The sequence below is a fragment of the Muscardinus avellanarius genome (genome assembly GCF_963383645.1).
Source record: "Muscardinus avellanarius genome assembly, chromosome: 5".
Classification (NCBI taxonomy): Eukaryota; Metazoa; Chordata; class Mammalia; order Rodentia; family Gliridae; genus Muscardinus; species Muscardinus avellanarius.
The window spans coordinates 70,803,279-70,826,469 of NC_137790.1; the positions used below are offsets into that span (position 1 = coordinate 70,803,279).

Below are 23,191 nucleotides of genomic sequence, written 5' to 3' on the forward strand. Positions count from 1 at the left end.
TATTGGTTTTGAGGTTGTAGTGAATGGAATTGTTTTCTTTGTTTCTTTCATTGTGGATTCATTGTTGGCGTAAAGAAAAGCTGCTGATTTCTTTAGGTTGATTTTGTATCCTGCGACTTTGCTGAATTTGTCAGTCAGCTCCAGAAGTCTTTTGGTTGAGTTCTTTGGGTCATCCAGATAAAGGATCATGTCATCTGCAAATAAGGATAATTTTAATTCCTCTCTTCCTATGTGAATTCCTTTGATTTCCTTCTCTTGTCTGATTGCTGCAGCAAGAGTCTCAAGGACTATATTGAAAAGGAGTGGTGATAGTGGGCATCCTTGTCTTGTTCCTGACTGTAGCGGAAATTTTTGCAGTTTTTCCCCATTCAATATAATGTTGGCTTTGGGTTTGCAGTATATTGCCTTGATGATGTTGAAGTACTTTCCTTCTATCCCAATTTTTTGCAGTGTTTTTAACATAAATGGGTGTTGGATTTTGTCGAATGCTTTTTCAGCATCTATTGCTATGATGATGTGGTTTTTGTTCTTGGTTCTATTTATGTGGTGAATAACATGTATTGTTTTGCGTATGTTGAACCAGCCTTGTTTTTCTGGGATGAAACCGACTTGGTCATGATGTATTATTCTCTTGGTATAGTTTTGAATGCGTATAGCTAGTATTTTGTTTAGAATTTTTGCATCTATGTTCATTAAGGATATTGGTCTGTAGTTTTCCTTTCTTGAGGTATCTTTATTTGGTTTGGGGATTAATGTGATACTGGCCTCATAGAAGGAATTTGGAAGAGTTCCATCTCTTTCAATTTCCCGGAACATGCTATGAAGTATTAGTATTAGTTGTTCACTGAAGGTTTTGTAGAATTCAGCTGGGAACCCATCTGGGCCTGGGCTTTTCTTTGGTGGAAGAATTTTTATTGCCATTTCTATTTCTTTGGTTGTTATTGGTTGGTTTAGGCTTGCTATATCCTCTTGGTTGAGTGTAGGAAGGTTAACTGTGCTTAGAAATCTATCAATTTCTTCCAGGTTTTCAAGTCTATTGGAGTATAAATTTTTAAAGTAGTTTCTGATAATATTTTGAATTTCTTCACTATCTGTGGTGATATCTCCTTTTTCATTTCTAATTTTGATAATTTGAGTTGATTCTCTTTTTTTTTTTTTGTTAGGTTGGCCAGGGGTTTATCAATTCTATTAATCTTTTCAAAGAACCAACTTTTGTTTTATTGATTCTTTGAATTGTTTTTTTGTTCTCTATTTCATTTATTTCTGCTCTAATTTTAATGATTTCTTGCCTTCTGCTGGCTTTGGGAATAGACTGTTGCAGACTTTCTAGATCCTTGAGATGTGTCATTAGGTTCTTTACTTCTTGGTTCTCTGTCCTTCTTATGTGGGCACTCAATGCATTAAATTTTCCTCTTAATACTGCCTTCATAGTGTCCCATAGATTTTGGTAGGTTGTGTCTCTGTTTTCGTTTGTTTCCATAAATTTCTTTATTTCTTCCCTAATTTCTGCTCTTACCCATTCATCATTCAATAGTGTATCATTCAATCTCCATGTATTTGAATAATTTCTTTTGAGTTTCCTGTTGTTGATTTCTACTTTTATTCCATTGTGGTCTGAAAAGATGCAAGGAATTATACTACATCTTTTGAATTTGCTGGTATTTTCTTTGTGTCCCAGGATGTGGTCTATTTTAGAGAAGGTTCCATGGGCTGCTGAGAAGAATGTGTAGTCTGTAGTTCCTGGTTAAAATACTCTGAAAATGTCTATTAGGTCCATTTGGTTTATGGTTTCCTTTAGTTCTAAAGAGTCTTTACTCATCTTTTGCCTTGATGATCGATCCAGTGGTGTGAGAGGTGTATTAAAGTCTCCTAGAATTATTGTATTTTGGTCTATTTGGGATCTGATGTGCAGAAGGGTTTGTTTCACAGGTTGCACCCACATTTGGGGCATAAATATTTACTATCATTTTATCTTCTTGGTGTATTATTCCTTTTTAATAAAAGGAAGTGCCCTGTTTTTTCTCTTTTGATGTGTTTTATTTTAAAGTCTGTTTTGTTGGATATCAGGATTGCTACCCCTGCTCTTTTTTGGTCACCAATAGCATGGTATATCTTTTTCCATCCTTTCACTTTCATTTTGTGAATGTCTTTGGCTGTAAGGTGAGTTTCTTGCAGACAGCATATATTTGGATTATGTTTCTTTCTTTTTTTTTTTGTGGTACTGGGGTTCCTGGAAGCCCTTCTACCTCCGGGCTACACTCCCAGACCTACTTTTACATTTTTATTTGGAAACAGGGTCTCCTAAGCCAGCGCGCGCGGCTGGCTTCGAACCTGAGCGATCCTCCTATCTCTGCCTCCCAAGCGCGGGGATTACAAGCGTGCACCACCACGCCCAGCTGGATTGTTTCTTAATACACATTGCCAGTCTATGTCTTTTGATTGGTGAATTAAGTTCGTTGACGTTCAGAGATATTATTGAAATATGATTTTTGTTTTTTGCCATTTTGTGTTCTGTCTACTCTTGGGTGGTTTGGTCTTTCTTCTTTACTTTAATGGCCCACCTATTCCTCTCTTCTTTGGTTCTGAAGTCTGCTTTTTTCTTCCTTATGGTTTATTTTTTTTAAGAATTTTCTCTAGTGTAGGCTTTGACGTCATGAATTTTTTAAGATTCTGTTTATCCTGAAACACTTTTGTTTCCCCATTGATTTTGAATAGTAGTTTCGCTGGATAGATTAATTCTGGTTGGAAGTTATTTTCTTCCAGGGTCTGAATCACGTTGTATCAGTCTCTCCTAGCGTTCATGACCTGGGGTTATAATCTGCAGTGATTCTTATTGTTTTGCCTCTATGTATCACTCGTCCTTTTGTTCTCACTGCTTTTAAGATTCCTTCCTTGGCCTCTATGTTGGTCATTTTGGTTATTATGTGGTGTGGGGTGGTCCTTCTTTAGTCCTGTCTCAATGGAGTTCTGTATGCCTCCTGGAAATGAAGATCCAAGTCTCCTTCCATGTTTGGAAAATTCTCTTAGATTATTTCTTTGAAGAGATTATGGATGCCCTTGGTCTGTACCTTTATCCCTTCTTCAATGCCTATTATTTGTAAGTTAGGATACTTCATATTATCCCATATTTGCTGGATGTTTAAGTTTTGTTGCTGTAAATATTTCTGTATATCACTGACCGTGTTTTCGGTTTTGGATGTACTGTCTTCTAACAGTGATATTCTGTTTTCCATTTCATCTAATCTTCCAGAATTTCTTTCTATTGCTGTCTTCATTTCACTTATTGACTCTCATTTCATTCCAGACCTCTTTCTGATTCTTTCTTAGCATTTCTAACTCATCTTTCACCTCCTCTAGACTTGTTTTAAATCCTTTCATCATATTGTACATCAAGATTCTGAACTCCCCTTCTTGCATTTCTTGTAGGTCAGTGTTCGTGATTTCTGTTGTCTCTTCATTATTCCTGGTTCTCATATTTATAGCATTCCCTGTCCTGTTTTTCTGATTTCTATTCATCGTTTGTATTATGTTTAGACCAATCTTAGTATTAGGAGTTTAGAGGTTTCTTGGCCAGTCAGCAGAGCTTTTCCAATGTTGAGGGTGGGTGATGGGGGAGGAGCTGGGGTGATGGGTAAAGGCATCGGATTAGGTAGAGGATATGTTTAGGTTGAGAAAGACTTTAAGTATGATAAGGTAATATCTTTCTGAGAATGAGAGAGAGTTAATTAGTAGGACTCTTGTAGTTAGTAGAGTATGGAAATAGGAAATATTTTGAGTATTAAACACGGAGGTATATTATGGGGAAAAGTTTTGGGGGAAAAGTGTAGATAGGTAGGTTTGGAGAAGTTTGTAAGAGGGGTAAGGGAAGGAGCAAACAAACATAAAAAAAAATCAACACAAGATACCAAGAGTAACTATTATGTAATCAAAGAAAAAGAAAAAAAAAAAAACAAACCAAAAGAGGAAGAAGAAAAAAGAAAGGAAAGAGGAAGAAAGAGGAAAAAAGGACAAGTATAAAATAAAAGGAACTAGTGGCTGTGTGAAACCAGAAACAAAGCAAACTATCAAATATATATAAAGAAACAACAAGTAGAAGTAACAGAAGGATGGGAGAAAAAAACAAAACAGCAACAACCATAATAAAACAAAAGCAATATAAAAACAAAACAAAACAAAACACCAGCAGTAAAAAAAAAAAAACAACAGTCCTACTTATTTATGAGTATGGGGTCAGGTCCATATAATATTTGAGTGTTTGATTGCTTTGGTAGCTTTCAGAATATAATATAATCCAATTCTTAATTTTCTTTGTACTCTATTTTCATCTTCTTAAGTCACACTCTCTGGGTGTTTGGACACCTTTCTTTCCTTTAACTGCTTTAGGTTTAGGTGTCAGGATGTCTGGTGTCACTGTTAATAGATTCTGTACAATACCCAGATTCTGTGTAATTCCAACTTGTAGTCAGCACCTCTGCACTCACTATCCTAGATTCAGTCCTGTGCTTCCCTACAGCAGGGGTGAAGGGAGTCCAAAGTAGATTTGGGACCTCCCCTGAGGTCCTGTGATATTGTGTCTCGATGAATTTTTCTGTGTCTCTAGAAATTCTAACTGGGCTAGTCAGTGTGGTTCCAAGATGTACCCGGGGCAAAGGGTTGCTGGTCCCTGGACATATACACTTACTGCCAGAGCACTGCCAGTTCTGAGAGTGCAGGTTGGGTGTACTGCTATTATTGGGCACCAGTGTGAACGGGTGCCGATGCCTAGTGCCTGCTGCTAGGCTCCACCAGGGTGCATTGGGCTGTGCTCTAGACTAGAGCTGAGTCTCAGGCTGCCAGGTGGGCAGAAACTCCCGGCAGTGGACCAGGGATGCGGTGTAGGCGCACACAGGTCCGGGGGCACAGGAGCTGCGCAGTGTCCAGCAATGGTCTCTGCCTCCAGTGGGGCGTACAAGCTAGGGGCCCGAGGAGATCACATGGGTGCACAGAGCTTTCGCCGCCTGGGAAGCAGGCCGCCGGCAAGGTAAATGCCCAGGCTCCAGCTGCCGGGCTCCAGCAGGGTGTGGGGACTAGCCACACAAGGTGAGCGCAGAGTTTAGGAGTGGGGGTGGTGCAGGCACAGGCAACTAGCAGGGGTCCTGGGGCGCAGACAGGGTGCACGAGGACAGTGCTGGGTTCTGTGGTGTGGGACAGAAGCCCAGGGCCAGTGCTGGACCTGGGGTGCATGCTAGAACCTGCAGCTTCCCTGGATGCACTCAGGTTTCTGGCTTCCTTGGTCCCAGCATCCATGGGAATCCCTGTATCGCTGTGGTCCAGCCTTTGGTGGGAGCACAGGATTCTGTTGTGGGTGCCACTCGCTGCTTAAGATGAGGCTCTATGGCCGTTTTCAGTCTCTGGCTATTTTGCCGCAGTGGTATCAGTCAGGACTAGGGGATGGAGTTTGGGCAGGTAGTCTGCACACTCCGCGCTGGCGCCAGCGGGCTGCCTGGTTGTAACTGCAGCAGGTCTGATGCCTGATCTTTGTTCTTGTTCTTAGAGTTCAGGATTTCCGCTGAGGTATCTGGATCTGTTTTGGTTCCTGGGATGTATTTATTTTGTTGATTAAGACGCTGCCTTCTAAGTAGTTTAACTTTATTTGTTTCAGCTACTGAGAAGTGCTGTGTCCCTCGGTCGCCATTTTGAATCTCCTGTCAGGATGGCCATTTTAATGATATTTATTCTGCCAATCCATGAACATGGAAGGTCCTTCCATTTTCTAAGATCTTTTTTGATTTCTTTTTTCAGTGTTTTATAATTTTCTTTGTACAGATCTTTTACCTCCTTGGTCAAGTTTATTCCTAGGTATTTTATTTTTTTGTGGGAGATCCTGAGTGGAAGTGTTTTCTGAATTTCTTTTTCAGTGGATTTATGGTTGGTGTACAGGAAAGCTTTTGATTTTTTAAGATTGATTTTGTATCCAGATACTTTGCTGAATTTGTTGATCAGTTTTATAAGCCTTTTGGTTGAGTTTTTTGGGTCTTCTAAATATAGTATCATGTCATCTGCAAATAGTGAAAGCTTGAGTTCTTCTTTTCCTATGTGTACTACTTTGATTTCCTTTTCTTTCCTTATTACTCTGGCTAGAGTCTCTAGTACTATATTGAAGAGAAGTGGTGATAGTGGATATCCTTATCTCGTTCCAAATTTTAGGGGGAATTCTTGAAGTTTTTCCCCATTTAATATAAGATGTTGGCAGTGGGCTTATTGTAGATTGCCTTAATAATGTTGAGATATGTTCCTTCTATTCCAATTTTCTGCAGTGTTTTTATCATAAATGGATGTTGAATTTTATCAAGTGCTTTTTCAGCGTCTATTGAAATGATCATGTGATTTTTGTCTTTGATTCTGTTTATATGGTGAATTACATGGATTGATTTTCGTATATTGAACCAGCCTTGCATCCCTGGGATGACCCTACCTGGTCATGGTGTATGACTTTCTTGATGTGGTTTTGAATGCGTGTTGCTAGTATTTTGTTTAATAGTTTTGCATCCAATTTCATTAGAGATATAGGCCTATAGTTTTCCTTCCTTGAACTGTCTTTATTTGGTTTGGGTATTATTGTGATGTTGGCTTCATAGAATGTATTCAGGAGAGTCCCAGTTTTTCCTATTTCATGAAATAGTTTGCGTAGTATTGGGGTTAGCTCTTCTATAAAGGTTTTATAGAATTTACTCGGGAAACTATCTGGTCCTGGGCTTTTCTTTGATGGTAAGCTCTTTATTGCTGTTTCAATCTCTTTGATTGATATTGGTTGGTTTAAGTGTTCTATATCTTCTTGACTCAGTTTAGGAAGGTTGTATTTATCTAGGAAGTTGTCGATTTCCTCCAGATTTTCCATTTTGTTGGAGTATAGTTTTTCAAAGTAGTTTCTGATAATCCTCTGGATTTCTATGCTGTCAGTAGTAATGTCTCCTTTTTCATCCCGTATCTTCATAATTTGGGTTGATTTCTCTTTTTTTTTAAATTTAGGTTGGCTAGTGGTTTATCAGTCTTGTTAATTTTTTCAAGAAACCAGCTTTTGGTTTTGTTGATTTTCTGTATTTTTTTTTATTCTCCATTTCATTAATTTCTGCTCTAAGTTTAATAATTTCCTGTCTTCTGCTGACTTTGGGGTTCAATTGTTCCTGCTTTTCACAGCTTTGAGGTATGTCATTAGGCTATATATTTGAAGATTTTCTGTTTTTCTTATGTGAGCACTCAGTGCTATAAATTTTCCTCTTAATGCTGCCTTCAACGTATCCCAGAGGTTTTGATATGTTGTATCTTTATTTTTATTTGTTTCTAGAAATTTATTGATTTCACCTCTTGTGTCTTCTATGACCCATTCTTCATTCAGAAGTGTGGTGTTCAGTCTCCACATGTTTATGTTGTTTCTCTGGGTCTTCTTATATTTGATTTTTAGTTTCATTCCATTATGGTCTGAAATGACACAGGGGAGTATGTAACATTTTTTAAAATTTGCTAGTGCTCATTTTGTGTCCCAGATGTGATCTATTTTGGAGAAGGTTCTGTGAACAGCTGAGAAAAATGTAAACTCTGTTGTAGTTGGGTGAAATATTCTATATATGTCCAAGAGGTCCATTTGGTTAATGGTGTTCTTTAGTTCTGAGGCATCTTTACTGACCCTTTGTCTGGAAGATCGGTCTAGTATTGTGAGAGGTGTGTTGAAGTCTCCCAGTATTATTGTGTTGGGATTTATGTGTGACTTCATGTCACAAAGAGTTTGATTTATGAAAGTAGCTGCCCCTATGTTTGTGGCATAGATGTTGATTATTGTTATTTCCTCTTGCTGGACTATTCCTTTTACCAGTAAAATGTGACCTTGTTTGTCTCTTCTAATAAGTTTGGGTTTGAAGTCTAACTTGTCTGATATCATAGTTGCTACTCCTGCTTGTCTTCGAGTACCATTACCATGGATTACCTTGCTCCAGCCCTTTACCTTGAGTTTGTTCCTATCTTTACTTGTAAGGTGTGTTTCTTGTAAGCAGCAGATGGATGGATTCTGGTTTTTAATCCATTTTGCCACTTTTTGTCTTTTTATTGGGGAGTTGAGGCCATTTACATTCAGTGTGATTATAGAGAGATAATTTTTAATTCCTAACATGTTAAGATTTTATTTGTTTGAGATACTGTTTATTCTTCTTTGCTTAGTTGTCTGCTAGATGGGAAATCTTGTTTCTTTGGTTCTGGCATGTATTACCTATTTTTTCTTTGCAGTTAATCTCCTTGAGTATTTTCTCCTGTACTGGTTTTGAAGACATAAATTCCTTCCGTTTCTGTTTGTCATGGCAGATTCTTATTTCCCCATCTAATTTGATAGATAGTTTTGCTGGGTAGGAAATTTTTGGATGGAAGTTGTTTTCTTTCAGAATTTGGAATATGTTATTCCAAGCCCTTCTGGCTTTCATGACTTGGTTTGGGAAGTCTGGAGTGATTCTAATTGGTTTGCCTCTGAATGTCACTTGGCCTTTTTTTTTTTTTGTTGCCTTTAAGATTCTCTCCTTGCTTTCTACATTAGTCATTTTGACAATTATGTGTCGTGGGGAACCTTTTCTCTGATCCTGTCTAAAGGGTGTTCTATAATATTCCTGGACCTTTGCATCGACCTCTTTCTCTATATTTGGAAAATTTTCTGCCATTACTTCTTTGAAGAGGTTATTGATCCCTTTGGTTTTACCTTCTTTTCCCTCCTCTATTTTAATTATTTTAAGGTTACCTCTCTTAAAATGGGCCCATATTGCCGGGTGTAGTGGTACATGCTTGTAATCCCTGTGCTTGGGAGGCAGAGACAGGAGGATCGCGCAGATTCGAAGCCAGCCACGCGCACTGGCTTATGAGACCCTGTTTCCAAATAAAAGTGTAAAAATATGTCTGGGAGTGTAGCCCGGAGGTAGAAGGGCTTCCAGGAACCCCAGTACCACCCCCCGAAAAAAATGGGCCCATATTTCTTCAATTTCAGATTCCTGCTGTCAGATTTTTTTTTCTAAATTAGAAACTATGTGTTCATTTTTGGAGTGATCATCTTCTAGAAGCGAGATTCTATTCTCCATGTGGTCTAATCTGTTGTTTATATTTTGAATTGAGGCCTTTATTTCAATGATTGCATCCTTTATGTCTTTTTGACTCTCTCTGAATTCTTTACAAAGTCCTCTATTATTTCTACCGTTATTTTCCTGATTTGATCTAGTGATCTCTGGATTTCTGTGTTATCTGGTTCTTATGTTGTAGGGTTGTGGGCATTCAGTGCTCCATTGTTATTCCTCTTTCCCATGGTTTCGGAAGTTTGTGCCTTCTCTGGGTTCTTCTTGGGTCACTACGACTTCACTTAGGGTGCTCTGGATCTTGAGTCTATGGTATCTCAGTCACCACTACTCCTTTACTGGGTTGTATCGCAAAGTTTCAGACCCAGGTAGTCAATGAAGTCTGCTTGAGACCATGGGGGTGGGTGCCAGGCTTGGCGTTCTCCCGCAGGGAGTTGTGACTATGGTGTGGTATATACCTCTGCCACCACCACTTCCCCACTGGGTTGGACTGCAAAAATCTCAGACCCAGGAGCCCTATCTGAACAAATCCCTGGGAATGCAGTACTGGGATTTCTCCTCTAGGGGCCATAGTTTGACTTACCTTTGTTGATTGTGCTGATGGAGCTGTTGTGGACTCGGTGAATTCACTGTTGCTGCTACTGTCAATATGGCACTGCTGTCACGACCTCGGCCATGAGGCTGGAGTATTTCTTCTCTAGTTTTGAACTCCTCTCTGAGTTTCTGCAGGGTGTGCTCAGCTCGCTGTCCTCCCCTTCTTTCTGGAGCCTGGTGGGTTGTTGAGTGCATTGGTCTGAAGCCGTCCGGTGAACTCACTGCTGCCGCTGAGTCCTCGGCTGTGAGGCTGGCGTACCTCCTGTCAGGTTCTGAGCTGCATTCTGAGTCCCCCTCCTCTCTGGAGTCTGGTGGGTTGTTGCTGTAGCCGTCCAGTGAACTCGCCACTGCTGCTGCGTCCTCGGCCGTGAGGCCAGCGTACCTCCTGTCAAGTTTGAGCTCAGTTCTGAGTCCTCCTCCTCTCTGGAACCTCGTGCTGCGAGGAAAGATGGCATCCACGAGGCTCCACGCCGTGGCTCTTGCTACAGCACTACGGGCTGTTTTCTTTCTGGTGTCCCATTTTTCCAGCCTTCTTTTTCTCTGTCCCTTGTATTTACAGTTTTTGTTTGTTCGCTGGTGGTGTTTTCTGGCTATGAAAGGTGCTGATTTTGCGGTAATAGAGATCGATTGTTAGCGGGACTTGTAAGCCCCGCTTTTCTTCGTCGCCATCTTCCCGGAACTTCTCAAAATATAGCTTTTGACTGGATTGCTTTTTACTGAACTTAATGAGGGAGCAACAGGCAGTCTCTAATATGGGTGGTTTGGGGATGGTTTTGAAATGTTATGCTATAGCAAATCTGAACAACTAGGCCTAATATAAAATTTGCTTTGCTTTATTGTACTGCTTTTTGTTCTTCCTAGGTTCTTTGGTGTATATATTTCCTCAATATATATTGAGGAAACTAAAACTAAAATATTCACACTTCTTTGCTAGCTCGGTTCTGCTTAGATTCTGCCAGTAGGAGGCACTTGTGTCAGGTTATAAAGTAGAAAGAATTCAAGAGTCACTGTTTCTGGAGTGCCTCTTGTAGTATCAACAGTGAGAGCAGGTTTGTCTAGTTCATCATCAAGAGTGATAGCAACTTTGAGTCAGGGTTATTTGATTAGTCATTTCATATATGTGTAACCATTCTTTTCTTTTGCTTAAATCTTTGTAACTGTTGATATAGTTTGTCACTTCACCTCATTCCTTGTTATATTTTGAAGGAAAAGTAAAAAAAAAAAAAACGAGATGAAACAAGGTAGCATTAAGAAAAGATATTTACTAGTCTCATTTTTTGTTCTTGATGATCAACTTCACTGTTATCGTATTTACCAACTGAGCTTAAAGTACAGTATTTTAGTCACCCTTCTGACTCTAAAATTGAGATTTTTTTTTAACCTTGACTCTGTCTTTATAGTCTGTTCTTATGTTTTTCTTCCTTTTTACTATGCCTTTATTATTTTAGTTAGTAGTCTTGATCCTTTTGAAATCATCTCCAATCTTCCAGGGAACCCCAACTTAACGCACCTTTTGTGTGATGATATGATTTGCTATTCTTTAAAACATTATTATTTTTTTCAAATCGAGATATAATTACCATAGAATTTACCTACGTAAATTATGCACTTCAGCTGGGCATGGTGGTGCATACCTTTAATCCCAGTACTTGGAGACTGAGACAGGAGGAATATAGGAAAACTTTAATTTTGCATATGTATTTTATAACCAAAAATTTTACTAAAGTCCTCTTCTTTTTTTTAAACTTCTGAAATCATGAGAAGGAGGAATTACAAGGAAGCAGTGAGCTCCAGTAACCCCAGAATAACAGAACTAAAATCTTCTATTAGTTTTAGTCTTTGTTTTTCTTTTTCTTTCATTTTTAGATGGAAGGAGTATTATCTGAAAATAAATAATTTTGACTCTTTGTATGCAGTAGTTACAGATCACACTTTGATTTCTGCCTTGTTTATTATACTGGCTAGAATGTTCAAGTCAGTGTTAAATAATCACTGCCAGGGAGTTCCTTGTTTTTCCTGTCTTTGAAAGAAATGTCTATAGTGCAGCACAATATCTTCCTCTCTTATGACAGATGTTGGTCTTGACACTGTTTAATGTGGAACCTGGAAGAAACTTAAGAATCTTCTTCACATAGTGTTTCAGGTAGCCACTACCAGTCACTTGAAGATGGTAAGGATGAAGGACCCTCTGTAATAATTCATCAGAAAATATAATGGAAAATTCCATTCTGAATACAAATAAAAATAAAATACATAGGAATAAGTGTATTATGAAGTGCATTATAATCTTCTATGTAGAAAATGGCATAAACAGGAGTCTTAGTAAGTGACTGGCCATCTTAGGCTTCTACATGGAAAGATTCAATATATAAACAGACCCTTTATTATTCCGATGTTAATTATTGCACCAAGTACATTTTTTATCAGATATGGGAGAATTTTACTATGATACAAAAATAATTTAAAAGATAAGTCATAGCCAGGCGTGGTGGCGCACACTTGCCAGCATTCGGGAGGCTGAGACCAGAGGATCGAGGTTCGTGGACAGCCTCAGCTACTTAGTGAGGCCCTCTGCAACTCAGTGAGACCCTGTTTCAAAATAAAGAATAAAAAATAGGGAAAGGAGTGTAGCCTGGAGGTCAAATGCCCCTGGGTTCCATCCCCAAACCCACCCCTCCAAAAAAAAGATAAGTCATAGAGGATAAATTTAACTGACAATTATTTAACTGACAATTATTGGAGGATGTCATACAATGATGCATATATACATGTTTCTACTAGTATGAATAAAGCTACTAGTGGCATATTTAAGCATATTATGTATACACGTACTTTTAATTTTCCTAGGTACATGCATAGGAGTAGAATTTCTGGGTCATTGGATAGGTATATAACTTTAACCCAAGATATTGACATTGACATAGTCAAGATAAATTTCGTTTTGTAGAAAACTGCAAGATGTTTTTGTAAAGTGGTTGTAAAATGATGCCTTTACTCTCACCATTAACATGGGAGTTTAGGTTAATATATATCCTTGTCAACATTTGGTGGTGGTTTTTTTATTTTAAAAATAATTTTAGTTATGTGTTTAGTTACTGTGTAATGTTATTTTGTAGCAATTTCATTTTTTATTTCCTTGACGACTATTTGTACTATTTTTTTTCTCTTTCAGACTGTTCGGCATGGTTTTCCTTATCAGCCTACAGCATTAGCCTTTGATCCAGTTCAGAAAATTTTGGCTATTGGGACAAGAACAGGTGCTATACGAATGTATCCTTAATTTTGGGTTCACTATTCCTTACATTACTAGTAATAAAATTTCCTTAAGCATTCAGGTAAGTGAAATATTCATGACTAAAGGTTTATTATTTTTAAAGAATTGTGTAACTAGAGGGAGAGGGGATGTATGAGGCAGGAAACATAAAATTATGCTATGTGGCCGGGTGGGGTGGCGCATGCTTGTAATCCCCTCACTTAGGAGGTGGAGACAGGAGGATCGCGCAGGTTCAAAGCCAGCTTTGCTGGCTTAAGAGACGCTATTTTTAAATAAAAAGTATACAGTAGGTCTGGGAGTGTAGCCCAGAGGTAAAAGGGCTACCAGGACAGGACCCCAGTACTACCAAAAAAAAAAAAGCTATATGAATATGTAAATATATTACTGTGAACCCCACTCATATATAATTATAATGTACCAATAAAAATTTATTTAAAAAAACAATTTCTGTGAAAGTCCATTTAAGTTTATTTGCATAATTTTACTGCTTTTTGAGATCAGTATTGATATCTCTTGTCTTAGTCAGCATTCTTATTTCCAAATACCTGAACACATAATTTAAAGGAAGGAAGATTTATTTGCTCATGGTTTTCCTTGGAGATTTAGGGTTTCAGTCCATGTGAGGCTGGGGACTGCAGATCTTAGGGCATGGCAGTGGTGGAGGGAAGTAGAGAAATGGGAAGCACAGGCTTTGCTCTTAAATCATGGAGGCCTGAAGTAAGAGAGAGGCCTGAAGTAAGAGAAGAAGGACCATATGTAATCCCCAAAGCTGCAGCTCCAGGGACCCACCTTCTCCAGCCACACCCAACAAGCCCAGGCTACCACTCAGATAAATCCATTCAGTGGATTTATCCACTGCTGAAATTACAACCCTCATGACTTAAATATAGTGCCTTCTAAAAGTCCTATTATAAGTAGTTTGTATTATTTTTCCTTATCAATCTGGCCAGAAGTTTTATCAGTTGTACTGATTTTCACAAAGAATTAACTTTTGGATTTATTGAATTTCTTTATTATTTCTTAAATTCTATTTCATTTTGTGTTTTTTATTTTACTTAATTTGATCTTAATTTTAACACCTTTTTTAGGTTCTTAAGTGGAAAAGGTTATTAATTTGTGAACTTTTTTCTAATATGTATCTTAGGTACTATAAATTTTCTTCTAAATGCTTTAGTGTCATCCCAGGTTTTCAAATTAAGCCTTTTATTTCAAATTAAGTTAATTATAGATTCACATGTAGTTTTAAGACATAATACAGAGAATCCCATGTATTCTTTCACCCAATCTTTTCCTATTATAACATCTTATAAAACAAGTATAATATCACAACCAAGATACTGATATTGACGTGGTCAAGATATAGGATATTTTAGTCACCAGAGATCGGTCTTCTAACCTTTCTTTTCCTCCAGCCTTGTACCTATCTTGTTATTCCTCTACTGGTAGTATTTTCTGGCTTTGTTTTTTTTTTTTTTTTTTTTTTTTTTGGTGGTACTGGGGTTCCTGGAAGCCCTTCTATCTCCGGGCTACACTCCCAGACCTATTTTTAAATTTTTATTTGGAAACAGGGTCTCCTAAGCCAGCGTGCGCAGCTGGCTTCGAACCTGCGCGATCCTCCTGTCTCTGCCTCCCAAGCGCGGGGATTACAAGCGTGCGCCACCACGCCCGGCTATTTTCTGGTTTTGTAGAACACTGTTTCTAAGGCAATGGAGATCAGGTGTCAACAGGACTGGTATGTGCTACTTCCCATGGTTGTCATCTTCCCAGAAGTCTGTCTTATGTTTTTTGCTAAGAGATTTATAGTTTCACTGTTACATTTAGTCATTTTAAACATTCTTAATTTTTGTACATGATACTAGAGAAAGTTTTAACTTGTAATATAGCAATATAAATATACCACTTATTAGCTGGGTGTGGTGACCTATGCTTGTAATCCCAGCATTTGGGAGGCTGAGCAGGAGAGTTGTAGTTCACAGCCAGCTTCAGCTACTTAGTGAGGCTCTTTGCAACCCAGTGAGACCCTGTTTAAAAATAAATAATTAAAAATTGGGCTTGGGATGTAACTCGGAGGTAAAATGCCCCTGTGTTCCATCCCCAGTACTACAGTAAATAAATAAATAAATAAATAAATAAATAAATAAATCACTTATTAAAATAAAGCTGAATCCAAATTATGTCTCTGACAAAATGGAATAAGTTAAGGTCACAAGTTTATGTGACTAAATATTAAGATTTTTATTTGCAAGTTTTAAAATTTTTTTATTGGTGCATTATAGTCATACATCTTAATGGACTACAAGATGACAGAGGCATACATGCACACATCACTCAATTGGCCTTTACCTAATTCCCACCCTATTCCCTTCCCCCTCCCTTCTTCTCGTATTTGACTTAGTGATTGACTTTGATATGTTCGTGAATGTACAAGTTTTATGTAAACTTCAGACAAAAATTTTCAGACCAAAGCAATTTCCATAGCATCTTAGTTTTTAAAACTTCTTTTATCTTGTTTTTTCTTCTCCTTTTCATCTCAAATGAGTCTAGGAGTTAACTCTTAGATATTTACCTTTTATCTAGGACTAGCTAAAAGAAATAGCTTTCAGTCAAGCTTGAACACTATATTAAAATAAGCAAAGGGTCAACAAATTTAACAACACTAAAGGCTCTTACATGTTACTGGAGTTTTAATAATTATCTTAAAGGTGCTTATAAGAAAGTTTTAAATTAAGTATGTAGATAGAAAATATTAACTAGGTAGACAGAGTCAAAAGTGAGTTTTCCAGAAAAAAAGCCTTAAGATGTTACCATGAGCTCAATTATGTTAAAAAGTACAGGAGAAAATCTAGTCAAAAGAGGATAGTGACCACTGGACCCCCACCAAAACTGATTCTAGGGATTTTAGGGGAAGTTAAACCTTCTTTGGTTTTGAATTAAATTCTGCCCAATGCTTTCTCCTGTGCCCATTCTGTGAAAGTCTTACCTAATGGCTGGATCAAGAATCAGTGCTCAGGAAATGTTTTAAGCTAATGATGTACAGCTTTTGGTGGTTCCTTATCATAGTCACCACAGAGGCCAGATATCCCTTACTATGGGTCTCAGAAATCCTCAACTACCAAGCAAGTGGGGAAGATCAAGGTGCAAGTGAACTTCTAAGATGAGCTGTCAGGTTGCCTTTTAACCCAGGAATGGGACATGTTTTTCCTTAGGTGGTTACCTATGAGACCACTTTATGTCATGGACAAGTTGCCCTGACACCTTTATCAAGACCAAAGTCATTTAGGTGTGTCAGAGAGAACATTTGTCATGTAGTTACATTTCTAATAGACTGTCACTGTAGCCATCAAATCTCTTAGCCTCTATTAAGCCAAGTATCACAAACACAGTCTAAAACATACTAAGAGTCATAAGAACACATAAAAAATAGATTCGAAATTACTTTTAGAACGAGACCAGTTATCTATTAAAAGATTGTAAGAGTATGGACACTTTTCAATCCATGAATATGGGGAACTCATCCTATTAATTATATTTTCTTTAATTTATCTCATCAATGTTTTGTAATTTTCATGGTAGAGGAGTTTTTGGTTCTTCCTTATAAAACTACATATTCTATAAACAGGTATAGTTTGACTTTCACCTTTCCTATTTGTATGGTTCTTGTTTCTTTCTCATGCATAAGGAGTATACATTTTTTTGGTGCATTGTAATTATACATCTTAATGGGGTACAAGATGGTAGAGGCATCACCATTATTTAGCCCTTCCCCAATTCCCTCCCCTTTCCCTCCCCCTACCCTCCTCATGTTCTACTTAGTGATTGACTTTAATATGTTTGTATATGTACATCATGTGCATTAGGGAGTTTTCCTTTTCACTCTCCCATAACCCTTATGGTTGCCTTATTTTCTCATCTAAGGTTTCTCCTTCTTCATTTGGAGCCCCTCTTATGATCCATTTTCTCTCTAGTTTCTGTATATTAGGGAGAGCATCTGATTTTTTACTTTTTGTAACTGAATAATCTCACTTAGAATAATGTTCTCTAGTTCCTTCCATTTCCCTGCAAAAAATATAATTTTGTTCTTGCTTATGGCTGAGTAAAATTCCATTGTGTAAATATTGCATAGTTTTGTAATCCATTCACCTGTTGATGGACATCTTTGCTGGTTCCATATGTTGGCAATTATGAATTGTGTGGCTATGAACATAGATAAGCATGCATTAGTCTGATAGTTTGGTTTACATTCTTTTGGGTAGATACCCAGAAGTGGTATTGCTACAACATAGGTTAGTTTCATTCTCATTCTTCTGAGGATCCTCCATACTGTTTTCCAAAATGGTTGCACTAATTTGTGATTCCACCAATAATTAAAAAATTTTTTTTATTGGTGCATTGTATTCATACATCATAATGGGGTAAAAAACTTGTGTAGACATCCATGCATACATCACCCAGTTAGCCCCTACCTAATGTTTTAGAGTTCTCATTTCTCCACACTCTTGCTAGTATTTGTTGTTGTTTGTATTTTGAATGATTGCCATTCTAATTGGAGGTAGGTAAAATCTCAGGGTATTTTTGATTTGTATCTGTTTGATTGCTAATGATGAACATTTTTTCATATATTTACTAGCCACTTGAACTTCTCCTTTTGAGAAGTATTTATTTAGTTCAGTTGCCCATTTTTTGATTAGGTTATTTGTTTTCTAAGTGGTGAGTTTCTTGAGTTCTCTGTATATTCTAAATATTAGTCCTCTATTGGAGGAATAGTTGGCAAAAATTTCCTCTCATTCTGTTGAGGTTCTTGATAGTTTTCTTTGCCACACAGAAGCTCTTCAGTTTAATGCAATCCCATATATTGATCTTCCTTTTAATTTCTTGTGCCTTTGGGGTCTTGTTGAGAAAGTTTTTTTTTTTTTCTAACCTGTGTCTATGTGTTAAAATGTTGGACCTATGCCCTCTTCAAAGAGCTTCAAGGTTTCTAGTCTGATTTCCAATTCTTTGATCTATCTTGAATTGACTCTTGCACAGGATGAGAAAGTAGGGTTTATTTCCATTGTTTCTGCATAGAGTTAACCAGTTTCGTCACCACAGTTGTTGAAGAGGCTTTTTTTTTCCAGTGTATGTTTTTGGCCCCTCTCTTCACAAACCAATTGGCTGTAAATGTGGATTTGTTTCTGAGTCTTCTATTTTCCGTATATTTTTTGTGCCAATATCATGCTGTTTTTATTATTATGGCTTGGTAGTATGGTTTGAAGTTAGGTATTGTGATGCTTCCTGCACAGTTCTTGTTGCTGAGAACTTCTTTACTTCTGTTTGTTTTTTTTTTTTTTTGTTCCAAATGAATTTAAGGACTGATTTTTTCAATATCTGTGAGGAATGAACTTGGTAATGTAATGGGTATTGCATTGAATCTGCAGACCACTTTTGGAAGAATGGCCATTTTGATAATATTTATTTTGCCTATTCAAGAACATGGAAGATCTTTTCATCCCCTAAGGTGGTCTTCGATTTCTTTTTTCAATATTTTATAATTTTTCTTGTGGAGGTCTTTTACCTCCTTAGTTAGGTTTCTTCCTAAGTATTTTATTTTTGTGGGATATCATGAGTGGAAGTGTTTTTTTGGATTTCTCTTTCAGTGGATTTATACCTTTATATATTGTCAAATAATTATTCAAACTGTTTCCTTTCTCAGTCCTCTTTTCCTCCTTCACATCTCCCTCTACCCATCCCTTTTCATTGATACTAGTTTTTCTCCACATTTATCCAAAGTTTTTTGTTTCCTATTTTTCTCTTTTACGCATGAGAGAAAACATGCAATCCTGGACTTCCTTACACTGTCTGATCTCAGCATAAAATTTCCTAGCTCCATTCATTTTATTGCAAATGACATAATTTTGTTCTTCTTTATGACTGAATAAAATTTTCTTGTGTGTATATACTACATTTTGTTTATCCATGAATCTGCTGATGAACACCTAGGTTGGTTTCATAATTTGGCTATGGTTAATTGTGTTGCTATTATATGGATATGCATGTATCAAAATACATTTACAAAGTATTCTGACTTTAATTATTTTGCAAATGTACTGAGGTATAGCTGGTTATATGGTGATTCCATTCTTAGTCTTTTGAAGAACCTCGATACTGATCTCCATAGTGGTTTTACTAATTTACATTTCTACCAGTAGTGTTTAAGAGTTCCTATTTTCCAGTATCCTCACCAATATTATTGTTTGTATTATTGATGATTTTTCTTCTAATTGGAGTTTGATGGAATCTCAGTGTAGTTTTGATTTTCATTTTTCTGTTGCTACTGATGTTGAATTTTTAAATATATTTGTTAGCCATTTGCATTTCTTTTGGGAAGAGCCTATTCAGTTCAGTTGACCATTTTATAATTGGTTTATTTTGGGGCAGATATTTGTTTTTAGCATTAAGTTTTTAAGTTCTTTATATATTCTGGTATTAGTCCTCTATCAGAGAAGTAGCTGGCAAAGGTATTCTCCCATTCTATAGGCTCTACCTTTATACTCTTCATTGTTTTTTTTTTTTGTTGCACAGAAGCTTTTCAATTTGATGCCATCCCATTTATTGATTTTCAGTTTTATTTTCTGAGCTTTGGGAGTCTTATTGAGGAAGTCTCTCCCAGTGTCAATATATTGGAGAATTGGCCCTATATTTTCTTCCAGTAATTACAAAGTTTCTGGTTTGATTTCCCTGTGTTTGATCCATCTTGAGTTGACTTTTGTGCAAGGTGAGAAATAAGTGTCTAATTTCATTATTCTACAGATGGATATCCACTTTTCTCAGCATTGTTTGTTAAAAAGGCTATCTTTTCTCCAACATATTCAACTGGCTGTGTGAGGATTTGTCTCTGTGTCTTCTGTTAAAGGTCTGTGTCTGTTTTAGTGTCAAATACAATGATGTTTTGTTACTGTTGTTCTGCAGTATGCTTTGAAATGTGATGTCGCCAGCATGGTTCTTATTGCTGAGAATTGCTTTGGCTATTCTGGATCTTTTCTTCTTCCAAATAAATTTTAGGACTGATATTATGTAGCTTGGTGAAGAATGGCATTGGTATTTTTAATATGCTTTAATTGGTGCATTATAATTATACATCATGGTAAGGTTCAATGTGATAAAACACATACACACATATAGTACTTATTGTGATTCTCTCCACATACCATCCTTTTCCCACCCACTCATTCTTGTACATATTAGTGAGATTGGTAGTGCTATCTTCATATATAGGGTATGGGTAGTACCTCCATCTATCCATTCCCTTTCACTATTCTACTGGTCTCTTTTCTAATTTAACTGAAGTCATTTTTGTTTTATATTTTCCTTCTAACTTCCATAGATAAAACATATGACCCTTGACTTTCTGAGACTGGCTTATTTCACTTGCATAATATCCTTTAGTTACATTGATTTTTCTGCAAATGACATAATTTTGTTCCTTATTTCTGAATAAAATTTAATTGTGTATATATACCATTTTCCTCCATCTATTCATCTTTGGACAGACCCCTAGGTTAGTTCCATAAACATGGATATGCATGTATCACCATAGTATTCTCTTTTGTCTAGAATTTTTATTTATTTTTGATGCATTGTAATCCTACATCATTATGAAGTTCAGTGATAGATACATATATGCACAGAGAAGTTGGTAAGCTTCTCCCCAACTCTCACCTTGCTTCCTCATTCTCCTTATACATGATGTAATTCTATTACTGTTGTAATTATTTTACTATTATAATTGAGATTGGCATTGATAATCTTGTATATATACATCATGTTCATTGAAGTGTTTTCTTGATTGAATCTCTTTCCCCCCTACCCACAGCCCTCCACTAGGCCTTTCCCTCATTCCACTAGGGTTTCTTCTCCTTTGTCTACAGTTCTTTTATATCTCAATTTCTCCCTAGCTTCCATATATGAAGGAAAACATCTAATCTTTCTTTTTTTATCATTATAGTATTCTGATATAAACTTTTTTTTGAAAAATACTGAGGAATGGAATAGCTGGGTAATGCAGTTGTATTCCTAATGACTTGTATTTTGAAAGGGATTGCATTGAATCTATAGATCACTTTTGGTAGTATGACATTTTGACAATATTCATTCTGCCTGTCCAAGAACATGGGAGGTCTTTTCATCTTCTAAGGTCTTTTTCAATTTCTTTCTTCAGTATTTTACAATTTTTATTTTAGAGGTCATTTACCTCCTTGGTTAGATTTATTTCCAAATATTTTTTGAGACTATTGTTAAAGAAATTGTTTTCCAAATTTCTTTTTCAGTGGATTTGTGGTTTAGTGTATAGAAAAGCTATTGATTTTTATAAGGTGATTTTATACCTGAATACTTTGCTAAATTTGTTTATCAACTATAGAAGTCTTCTGGTTGAGTTTCTTGTATCTTCTAAGTAGAGGATCATGTTATCTGCAAACAGATATAATTTCACTTCTTTTCCTATTTCCCATTTAATTTCCTTCTCTTGGCAAGGGCCTGCTTTTCTTAAACTTGCTGGGAAACTTTCAGCTCCTGAGAGAGGAGATCTTCTTTTCTTTCTTTCTTTTTCTTTCTTTCTTTTTTTATTGGTGCACTGTATTCATACATCATAATGGGATAAAAAAAAACTTTTATAGACATACATACACACATCACCCATTTAGCCCCTACCCGATCCCAGTTCCCTCCCCATCCCTCTTTCCATTCTTGGCTTAGTGGTTGACATCTAGTATTATAGCAATTTATCCAAAATTAACAATGGTAATCTCACAACAGTTTCATTTGTCTGATACCAAACTTTTGATGACTTAAAGATAACATTTCAGTATTTCTTTTTGCTTTCTTTCTTACCAGAGAATATTTTTTTCTTTTTTTTTAGGTGAAACTATCATACATTAACTTATTTATTTTCATAAAAAATCTAATATGGAATATGGACTCTATATACCCAAAACGATCTCGAAAAAGAACAAATTTCAAACCATAAAAAGCTAAAATAATTGAAACAGTGTAGTACTGTTCTAAAGGCAGATATATAAACCATTGGAGTTAAATAAAAGCCTAGAGATAAATTCTTCCATCTATTGTAAAGTTATTTTTGACAAGGTTTCCACGAACATTTGGTGGAGGAAATAATAATCTTTTAACTAAATATTGTTGAAAAATAATAATTACATGAAAAAGAATAAAATTGGACCCATACCTAACAGCATATACAAATATTAACTCAAAATAGGTAAAAGACCTAAATATAAATCTTAAGACTATAAACTTTTAGAAGAAAATCTGGGCCATAAAACCTCCCAACATTGAAATTGGCAGTGATTTCTAATTTGATAGAAAGTTTTGCTGGGTAGGAAATTTTGGGCTGGAAGTTGTTTTCTTTCAGAGTTTGGAATATGTTACTCCAAGCCCTTCTGGCTCTCATGACTTGGTTTGGGAAGTCTGGAGTGATCCTAATTGGTTTGCCTCTGAATGTCACTTGGCCCTTTTGTTTTTGTTGCCTTTAAGATTCTCTGCTTGGCTTCCACATTGGTCATTTTGACAATTATGTGACGTGGGGATCCTCTTCTCTGATCCGGTCTAAAGGGAGTTCTATAAGTTTCCTGGACCTGTGTATCAACCTCTTGCTATATGTTTGGAAAATTGTCTGCTATTACTTTTTTGAAGAGATTATTGATCCCTTTGGTTTCATCTTCTTTTCCCTCCTCTATTCCAATTATTCTTAGGTTAGCTCTCTTAAAATGGGCCCATATTTCTTCAATGTCAGATTCCTGCTGTCTGATTTTTTTTTCTAAATTAGAAACTATGCGTTCATTTTTGGAGTGATCATCTTCTAGGAGCGAGATTCTATTCTTCATGTGGTCTAATCGGTTGTTTGTACTTTGAATTGAGGCCTTTACTTCATTAATTGCATCCTTTATCTCTTTTTGGCTCTCTCTGAATTCTTTTTGAAACACCTCTATTATTTCTACAGTTATTTTCCTGATTTGATCTTCTAGAAATCTCTGAATTTCTGTTTTATCAAGTTCTGATGTTGTGGGGTTGTGGGCATTCATTGCTCCATTGTTATTCCTCTTTCCCATGGTTTCGGAAGTTTGTGCCTTCTCTGCATTCTTCCCTTGGGTCACTACGACTTCACTTAAGGTGCTCTGGATCTCGAGTCTGTGGTATCTCAGTTCCCACTACTCCTTTACTGGGTTGTATAGCAGAGTCTCAGACCCAGGGA

At 36.7% G+C, this 23,191-nt stretch overlaps 1 protein-coding gene across 4 annotated transcripts in view; it reads left to right on the forward strand.

The window, feature by feature from the left end:
• STXBP5L (syntaxin binding protein 5L) overlaps positions 1-23,191 on the forward strand; it is a gene marked incomplete at both ends in the record, with an annotated part of 294,065 nt that overhangs the window by 38,930 nt on the left and 231,944 nt on the right. For all 4 annotated transcript variants that reach the window (XM_080695519.1, XM_080695521.1, XM_080695520.1 and 1 more), the window contains one exon: positions 12,847-12,944. In XM_080695519.1, the coding sequence (XP_080551645.1) occupies positions 12,847-12,944 (98 nt within the window). The remainder of the gene's footprint in view (positions 1-12,846; positions 12,945-23,191) is intronic.